Source organism: Chelon labrosus, assembly GCF_963514085.1.
Source record: "Chelon labrosus genome assembly, chromosome: 15".
Classification (NCBI taxonomy): domain Eukaryota; kingdom Metazoa; phylum Chordata; class Actinopteri; order Mugiliformes; family Mugilidae; genus Chelon; species Chelon labrosus.
The window spans coordinates 24,886,959-24,897,267 of NC_140348.1; the positions used below are offsets into that span (position 1 = coordinate 24,886,959).

The 10,309-nt window shown below is 42.7% G+C and overlaps 1 protein-coding gene across 1 annotated transcript; it reads right to left on the bottom strand.

The window, feature by feature from the left end:
• Nucleotides 1-3,553: 3,553 nt before the first annotated feature.
• Nucleotides 3,554-10,020, bottom strand: fgf8a (fibroblast growth factor 8a). The gene is made up of 5 exons (XM_084561507.1): nucleotides 9,893-10,020; nucleotides 9,754-9,790; nucleotides 8,738-8,918; nucleotides 6,467-6,573; nucleotides 3,554-4,628 (listed from the first exon to the last, which is right to left on the bottom strand). Exons 1-5 carry the CDS (start codon nucleotides 9,922-9,924, stop codon nucleotides 4,344-4,346), a joined length of 642 nt encoding a protein of 213 aa, XP_084417633.1. The 5' UTR covers nucleotides 9,925-10,020; the 3' UTR covers nucleotides 3,554-4,343.
• Between the last annotated feature and the right edge of the window lie 289 nt (nucleotides 10,021-10,309).

The window sequence follows — 10,309 nt, forward strand, 5'->3', positions numbered from 1 at the left end:
AAGTTGCATAGAAGTTTCATTTAGCAGTGCTGTCCCTGTTTGCTCTCCCGATTGAAGCAAACACATTAAAACACAGACAAGCCAATCAACTAAAGTTCCTAAACTGGACTGGTGTTTTTTTTTTAACTGACTATTATTACTTTGCATTAAAGTACAGGTTTGGATCAATCAGTCAAAACCAGGCAGTTAAGCATCATGTCAAATGTTGATACTGACAGCTCAACACAGTGACCTCCTTCACACGGTCCCTGCATAGACAAATACACCAGCGCATGTTGGGATTGTCCAATCAGATTAAATGCTGGGAGGTTAAAAGGCGGGAGATTAAAGAATAACAGTGGAGATACCGAGAGTTACAGAACCTGAAGGAAGCTAAAGCCTAAAAACAAACACAGCAGTATCATCCCCACAACAGCGGAGCGACAGCACTGACATGCTATCTGCTAAAGAGGTGGTGGTGGAGGTGGAGATGGAGGTGCTGGGGGTGGTGGTGGGGGATCTTCATGACTTCAAATGACCTTGTTATCCCTGTTGGGATCAGACTAAAATAATACCCTCCCTGTTAGCTTTTGTTGGTCAGGTTTCATGTGGGGAGAAACCAAAGGCCTCAGTGTTTCCTTTCTGGTCAGCTAAGAGGTGCTGGTGTAAGAATGTGAGTACTAACACCGGAGAAGAATGTGTTTATCTCTTAATAAACCACCAACACAAAACAAAACACGCATTAACAACGGTCTTAGTAGATGAAAGCTGGGCTGTGACTTCAGGCTTCATCCACAATAATTTAGTTTAAAACACGTAATGATTGCTACGGTTTCTGTCTAGCATCCTCTAGCGTCTCAGGAGCCATAGACCCTGTTTTAGACTTAATTTAAACCGCTATCCATGCTCTTATAACCTCCCGGCTTGATTACTGCAACTCTTCGAATACAGGACTGATCCATTCCCCCTTTCACGGCTGCAACTAGTGCAAATGCATCTGCGAGACTGTTAACTGGCACAAAGAAACATAACCACATCACTCCTGTTCTGGCCCAACTGCATTGACTCCCTGTGACGTACAGAGTCCATTTTAAAATCCTACTATTTGTTTATAAAGCCCTTAATGGTTTAGCTCCACAATACATCTCCGACATGCTAATTCCATATTCTGCCCCGCGGTCAATAAGGTCATCCTCTCAACAGCTCTTCTCAGTCCCTAGCACTAAATCTAAAGGTGACAGGACTTTTTCAGTTGCTGCGCCAAATCTCGTTTTAAGTGCTACCCAAGCACTTCACAGCACTTTGGGTCAACTTCTGTTGATTTTAAATGCGCTATATGAATAAAGTGACTTGACTTTTAGTTGTAAAACTCCAGGGTTGTGCTTTAGTCCGGACATATCGCTGCATCTGTGGATTTCTGTGAACCAACATGTAGAAATCTAGACTTTTGGAAATGATGAAACAAACACACTACGTGTCCTTCCCTGATTTGTCACGTCCCTATAACATGAACTTAAGTAAAGACGTCAGCCTAGACTTCCAGTGATGAACTACAACTGTTTCTTACATTTTTGTGTATGCTAGCTGCTCTTGTGCAGTTGAATTGTGAATTTATTTTACCATTACCGCCTACATGCACAGGAAGCAATGTATTATATTCCATTATAGTTCTGCATCTTATCTTATCACGTGACAGATCTGCGACAAATCCCTTGTCCCAAAGCTTTATCGGGCCCAGAGCGCTACAGGTTTTAATGTGTCCAGATCATTTCTCAGACTATGACTCAAGTCTGGATGAAGATTTAGTTGAAAGAAAAAAAAAATGTACTGGAGGGACAAGTTCATACCTGAATCACAGCTGACCCTGGGTCAACATCTTCAACAAACCATTGATTGATTCTGCAACAATCAGAGGCAGTTATTCCGCTCACTGAGACTTTCCTTGAAATCGCACAAGAAATGTTTACGAATTTTTGCCATTCTGTATTTCCAGCATTGGGGTGGAGGCTGCAGTCTCACAGACACACATATCCAAGCCTTGACAAATAAAACCACCAAACCACTGGAAGGCAGAACACCTACGATAGTGAAGACAAAATATATAATAGTTTTTCTTTAAATCTAACATTTTCTATATGACTAAAATGTTTTCCTAATTCAATTCAAGTGAAATTTAATCTCTGGCAGAACAACATTTATACATTATTAATTTATTTATATGTTTTTTTCTACTTTAATGGAAGTAACTATGAACTATGAGTCCTTAGGAGGAGCTGGGGGCAGATGGTGGGTGCACCAACCACATGACTCCTTGTGGTTTAGGGAAAAAGAGCACTTTGGGTAAAGTTCAAGAAGTATTATATTATTTTAGGTTCAATGTCAATAAACACATTATTCTGTATTAAACTATACTACAATCAGTCATTAACCTTAAATGCATTTTTTTCTTCTTTTTGTTATTATTTTATTTTGCATTCTACTCATATTTACAATTTGGCCTCATTAATACAACTTTAGCGTCAGTCATTTTATTTAAAACATATTTGCAGTCGCAATTTGGTTTATGTGCAGGAGACAGGGTAGTCGATTGAGGCAACTTCTGAGTGATAACCACAGTTCCTGGTCTGTTTGGTTAATTGTTTCCCATCCTCTGTCTAATTGTTGCTGCTCAGTTCAAGTTTTTATTGCTAACAGTATTTTTCTGTTTCCGGTACAACATTCAGAGGCCTGTTTTATGCCCCGCTGAATAAACTAGATGGATTTACTGCTACTGTCTACTGTAGCTTCTGTGAGAATAACAAGAAGACAGTGATGGATGGCTGATCACTCACAGTTAACTAAAAACAAGCTGACACTGTGTAAACACTAAATTAACAACTGGAGCACAGCTGAGGTTATTTAGCAGCTGAGGTTAGCCCACTGTTTGTTTGTGCACAAATCTCACCGCTACACCTTCTGGAGGCAAAAATGATTTTAGGCCCCGTTCAGACTTTGCATTAATATCCAACCTGCACAATCCGAAGTTAAACTTAAAGTACCTGTGGTCACACCTGGCATTACAATGCATTTTAATTGATTTCTGCCTGAGAGCATGATAAGAAGTCCACTTTCTGTGTGTAGTAGGGGTTGGACAGACTAGTCGACTAGTCAGTTTTTAAGCATCATGTAACAACAGCAACAGAATGGTGAGGGAACACTTACACTTAGGCTTTCAGGTTCGGTGCTATGTTATCCATATCTGGTAACCTGCAGAATAGTTTTAGTCTTGTGTGTTAGTCATTAAGAAATAAATGACTACAGGTGGCTCAGTGTAAACGCTGTAAGACTAACACTAATCTAACGTGTATTTGCACACAGATAAGAACGTGTGCTTCGAGGGTTTTGACTTTGCAGGGCATTACAAACGGGTCCCAAGCAAACATGTACCAAACAAGAGTTTAATATCAGTATTCTAATGTACATTTATTACACATTTGAAATAAATATTCCATCCTTAAAATTATTTTACACATCCTCAAATAAAAATATATTTATATATATATATAAAAACAGACATTCAGAGGGCAACGCGGACACAAAGGGGTGGGGGGGCGGTGGGTGTGTCGAGGGATTCCTTACACTTCAATGCATTTTGTACACATCAAGACACGACAGTCAGAACAGGAGACGTGTGATTATCAAATATAGCTGCCACATTGTTCCATCAAATGCTAGTAAAGCTCTGTTTGCTTGAACTGGGTGAGAAAGTCACTGAGTGGTCCCTGTCAGGATCCAGCGTCGAGCAAAAAAGCTTAAACATCGCAGCGCCGCCGCCGCCGCCACCACTGTGTGGCTCCGCGACGTGTGTTGAGGCCCCCGCACTCCACAACGCAGCGTGCGACAGTTTGTGGTCTCCCCCGGCGCAGCGTTCCCTGGCAGTGCGGTCGATCAGGGCCCTTCAAGTGTCCTTGAGCAGCAGGTGGGAGTCCAAAACAAAAAATGACTCCGCGGGTCAAAATGACGTACGACAAACAACACAACGCACTAAGATGTCCCCAGTTAGTCAGACAATGAGTCATGTGCATCTAAAAACAAACTTTTCCTTTTGTTTAGTATTTTATGGAAGTCAGTACTAAAATTCTGGAGTACAAAAATAGATTTCTCATGTTTTTTTTGTCTATGTACAGTTTTTTTTTTTACTTTGAGAAAAATAGAAAACAAGCTACCTATCATGATATAATAATGTTTAGTATAAAAAGTCTCTAGGGGGGTTTTCTTTTTTTTTTTTTTGGAGAGAAAGGAATGTGTCGGCTGCTGGTAATTCAGTCAGTCTGTCAGTTTCTCCTCTTTCTCCCTCATTCTGCTTTTTTCTATCCTCCTCCCCCTCAGCGCTCTGATGAGAACCGTGTACGTTTAGTCCTTTGACTGAAAGGGTAGTGGATGAAGTCAAAAGGCCGGTGGTGGCTCGCGTGGGTGGGCTGTTGCCCCTTCGGCAGCCTCTTCATGAAATGGACCTCACGCTGATGCTGACGTGTCCGCGAGCCTTTCCGCGGCCGGCCGCGCCGGGTGAAGGCCATGTACCAGCCATCGTAGCGGGCGTTCCTCAGCGCCGTGTAGTTGTTCTCCAGGACGATCTCGGTGAAAATGCAATCGCGGCCTTGTCCGTTCGTCTGCAGAAACACACAAATAACAATAACGGTCACTGGGAAGGCTCGCCGCTGAAGAATTGCAGATGGGAAATATCAGATGAATAAAGACTCTGCAGCCTGTCACCTGCATGCACACACAGCCCTCCCCTCATACATGCAGCATATGCTGCAGTCATTACAGATCAGAGAGTGAGGGGGATGACAGCAAGCAATGACTCTTCTCCCCCCTCCAGCAAACCTCCAGCAGCCCTTGAGGGTCAGTAGCTGCAGGACAGACGCTCCTGCCATAAAGCCTTAATCAGCCCCTACGAGTCACTTTCACTCCCCAGTCACTTCAGTTTAGATCCCCTGTTGCATTTGTGTCTAAATCTAACCAACTATATCTCCTTGTATAGAATAACAACTCTTATATAGAGCAGGGCAGTTCTAATTAGCTGCAGATTATCCATTAATTCCTGAAAAAGATGTCTACTAAGTACTTCAGATGTGCTGATTCAGCCTGTATCTTAAATCATTGCTATAGTGATGCAGACAAAGCCTCAGGTCACAAGTCATTGCAACACGCTAACAAGCTAACATCTGTTGCAGTATGTCTAGTCCAGCTAACAAATCTTTGCTGACATTAACTGATCACAATAGTATTTCCTTCACTGATTGTAGTCCTTCACTTCCTCATCCTCTGCACACCAGTACGGTGACTGTAACACCCAGGCTGCAAGAAGAAGTCTGAACTTATTGCTAAGTGATCATGGTTCCACCGGGATAACGCCCTCTGACGTCTTCATTATCAGGTATCAGTGAACGAGGTGGAGGCCAGATCAGGGATGACAAGTAAAAAGTGAGTGAGCCGTGACCTCCGCTTGGTGATACAAACGTTATAAAAATTTCCATCTGTGATAAAAATGTACAGTAATGTCATCGGGAACAGCTTTAACCGAACACGCAGCGTGCTGGCCTACTGTAACGAGCTCCCGACCTTTTGGACAAAAGTGCGGGTAAAAATAGTCCTGATTCACCCATGCACGCTCAAATACATCCAAAAGGCACCCTGTCTGTTCATTCTTTTTCTCTTCAGCACACGCACACACACACTCTATTGGGCCGAGGTAGGCTGCGACTGGGCCGGTAGCTTGGGGCAGATGGTGTTCGAGGCAGGGTGCTGGGTTGGGTGGAGGGGAGGCGAGTGTGTTTGTGTGTATGGGGTAGGGGAGGGTAGGGGGGGTTGCAGAGAGGCTGGCAGCTCTGTTTATTAGCTGTCACAGTGAGGGAGGGCCACTGAGATGGCCTCAGCATCTAACACACACCTACACGCTCACAAGACAGCATCGAATACACGTGTGAGAAAGAATCGTAAGCTGCAGCTTTGTGAAAGCGGAGGTCTGGGTTAAATGCAACAGTTGTCATGCAGCGTTGAGCACTTTGAAAGAAGGCACAGTCGCATTCTTTAATGGGAAAGTTGTAGCTTTTGGTCAAACATATCGGAAACAAGAGGAAGAAGAGTATTTATCTATTTCCGATTGTGGACTAATGCACTTTTGGTAAAAGCTGCATCAGAGTTTGGCTGCACTTTCTATTGTTTGCTTTAATCTTTTAAAGGAACAAAAATATAGAATATTAGCATCCTTATGGAGCTGCAATCCATAAATATCTGCACAGCTGACTTAAGGTCATGAGGAACGTAGCAGAGCTTCTGCAACGTCTGAATTTCTCACTCACAGAATAGTTTTTTGACTAAAGAAGCTTCCGTTTTTGACAATGAAACCAACGCGAAACCCTCCTCTAACCCCTCGAGGCGTGCTGCTACGACCGTTGACATTTTGACCCGTGCTACACTGCACCGGTCGGCTTTTTGTCCTCACCTTGCCGATGAGCTTCCCCTTCTTGTTCATGCAGATGTAGAAGCCCGTCTCTGCTCCCTTGATGCGCACTCGGCTCCCGAAGGTGTCCGTTTCGACGATGAGTTTAGCTGCGGAAATAAAGAAAAAAGAAAAGAGTTAATTTAGGGACAGTAGCAGAGAAGATTTACATATACTCTCAGCCTGCTTGAAATTTTTTTTGATCATTAAAACCCAGATAGAGGACTGAACTGTGAATCTGAAAGCTATGTGCATGACCAAAAATAAATAAATAAATAAAAAGCATCGACAACACACACAAATGCTCGTTTTCCAAGCATGCATACTCTCGCTCCACACACACACACACACACACATACACACACTCATACATGCACACAGTAAAAGCAGCATTCCTGGGGAATTTGTGCGCGCTGAAATTCTTGCAAAATGATAAAAGCACCTGTCTCCTCATTCTTTGAAAGCTAAAGAGGCGATCCTGGCAGTCCCATCATGAATTCCTTTCAAATAAATCTGCGCTGACCTCACACATAAAGCTCCACATTTATCTCTAAACCCTATAAAAGTTCAGAAGGACACAGGAAAGGGACCTTTCACAAGCAGCGACAATTATGGAACTTTATGCCTTTTGAGGTTGATTTTCAAACAAGAACAAAAAATACAATGTCCATTAAGTTTTTTTCATTTAGCACCTCAGGCTATATCTGAAAGTCATTTCTAGTCGGCTGTGTTTGCACTGCACTGATTTGGTTTTCCCATAGATGTCAAATCAGAGCACGAAGAAACGTTCAGTAGCTGAGCACAGAGTCACAAATGTAATAATCTAATTAATTTAATTACTCTTAAGGATATAATATTCTACATGTGGCTATTTTCCTAAAAATTGTAGGTGTATCTTTGTACGTCTGATCTAGACCACCTTACCCAAGAGAAGGGCAAAAATAAGGACGCAGTTATGAATCAATGGGTTTTAACAAGATGAGAATAAATCATATATGTTGATGCGTTGGGCAGTGGGTTGCTGCACTCACTGAGGATCATCACAGCCCTCTTCACCCACCAACCAACTATCCACACATTTGACAGTTAGAGTTGTGTTCAGAAACAGCAGTAAAAGATGAATTATGAGTTTCAGTCCAAGGCAATATTTGGGAAACAAGCACAAACTGGCCCCTGTACCGAAAACAGCAGCAACAGCAGCAAGCATCCTGTCATCCACTGCTATTTTAGTGGATGATACTTTACTGGAATTTACTGGACTTTAAATGCAACAAAGACCGAATGCCAAATTGCTGCAAACCTGGATGAGGTGGAGGTGGGGGGTAGCCGGAGCTATGCAGGAAATGTTCAAGAGGCAGAAGTAGGATGACTTGTAATGGTTTTTCCAGGCCCCCGCACAATCTCTGGAGGATCCCCTCTATAGCACCATCTACAACGGTTACTACCGGGGTCTTCTCCTCCAGCGGCACAGGCTGGGATCACAAATGGTTCAAAGAACAACCACCTCCACCTCCACCTCCACCGGCCGGCCGCTCAGTTCAGAGCTAAAGAGCTTCAGTAAAATGCTGCTGATGCATTCCTGTTTGGGGATTTTATCATCTTGAAACCAGACAGAAATGCAGTGAATATGTGGATGACTGATAATCACACATTCAGCCAGTGTGCTGGTTTGCGCTAGGACTCATTCACCCATGTCCTCTTTGTACTTTATAAGAAATAAATAATAGAATATTCAACTAAAGGCAGTACTTGATTTTTATTTTCATATCTTGGATAAATTGCGGCACACATTTTACTATTTCTTGAGGTTAGAGCACTAGCCTCAGTCTATAGGGACAAATGCAGCAACTTTGCAAAAAGAAGTTTAGAAGTAGAAATGAATCCAAGAAATTAAATTGTTAACTTGTGATAATACTTTTATTTGTTTTTTAAAATATTGAATAGTATGAATTTGCAGGCCTGGTTTGTGATCATGGCACGTGTTTAAACTGCATTGTGAAATTTAAATTAATTAATTTTCTGAATGGGACAACAAATTGGCGTGAAAGGAAAATGGACATAATATGAAATTAATTCGCTTATTTGTTTTAGAACAAAACAACCTTGGCTTTGTTTAAAGACCAAACCCTTGAAAAAGAATAAAAATAAATCCACCAGAGTTATTTCCACTGATTTGTGAATGATGCTGTTTCAAGGGACAGTGCTGCGTGTTAATAATAATAATAATAATAATAATTAGTCTTATTTATTTATTTATTGCTGAGTCTCTCTTACCGTGCACGTCTCCATCATCCGCCATGGCGTTGATCCTCTTGTCGGGCAGGACCTGGACGTGCTTGCCGCTGGTCCGGCTGTACAGCTGGTAGATCCGGATCAGCCTGCGGCTCACGCGGTCGGTCACTTTGCTCTGCTCGCTTACATGCTGCGTGAAATTAGGCGGGGACTGATTGGTTACCTGTCAAAAATTAGATGGCATCACAATTATCAGTACGTGTTATTTATTTGATCTGCGTTTTATTTGCTGGCGTTCTGCGGAAAACGGGGAAATAATTATTGATCGTGGAGCCAATTGCGCGTCTTCGGGTAATTATTTAAACGTGAGGGAAACTGTATTCCGAGGCAGCTTTGTTTGCGTTTTTTTTCCTCCTTGTGACAAGTGTAACAAATTGCAGGAGAGCTTCTACCAAATGAAATTAGCACCTTCCAAAAAGACTCGCGGTGTGATTACAGGTTGTGCGTACAGGAGAATGTGCGCCACAGCGCAGAGGGAAAAAAAAGAAAAAAGAAATCTTGTGAACGGGATAAATGCTCTACTTCTGGTTTTGTGTTCAGAACATCTACTTTAACTTTTAAAAATCTTAAAATGTATTTTTCCTTTTTATTATCTGCCCTGTATCTGCTGCGCGTTCCGCTGTGTTGGAATGAGCGCTGCTACTCTGAACCCCACGACACTTTTCACAAGACTCGCAAGCATTTCCCCCTGCCCCGATGATCCGTCTGTGCCCGCGCGCCCCGTGCCAGGGCCGGTATGTTCATCAGCAACCTGCCAGCAGGCCGCGCGCCCCGCTGCCCGGCGCACGGTGGGAGCCATCCGATACTGTTGTATCACATAATGTCACCATGATCCCTGACCACTCGTCCCCTCGGCGTTATTGCGCGTCGCATCGCGTGCTTCCACTGCCATATGTTTTAAAGATTGTTTAAGCTAAGCCTTACACCGGCGGCGCGATAGATAAAAAAACGAACATTATTAAAGGTTGATTTGAAGAGAAATAAAAGCAGTGACATACCTGAGCGTAGTAGCAGAATGCGAACAAGTGTAGAAACCTGTGAGAAGAAAAGCAGAACAGCAAACATTAAATTAAATTACACCGTGGAGGAGGAATAAGAGTGCGTAAAAATTGGAATTGGAGGAGGAAAAGCACTCACAGATAGCTGAGTCTGGATGGGATGGGTCGCATGTTGGATGGAGGTGGAAAGCTCTTCCAGTAAATTCTGACTAGGATCCGTAAAGGAGCTGGAGGAGTCCAGCTGATCTCGATTATTTAGGATCAAACAACAAAGTCCACAGATTTCACAGAAATCCACAAAAAATAAAAAAGGTCAGAGGTGGTGACAGACAGTCTCACACGGAGGAATCATTCTTCATCAAATCCGTCACTGGGAAATTCGTGTTATGCCCAAGTGGCAGTGATTAATGATGATTTATAATTAAGGTGAAACCGTCTGCTCCTGTCAGAAGGCTACGCAAAGTCTAAGTGCACTTGCAGAAGCGAAGCTCTGAGTTGAAGTTCTTTTTTCTCGCAAAGCGCTGAAGGATTTCCTTCTTTTGGTTCTTTTTTTTAA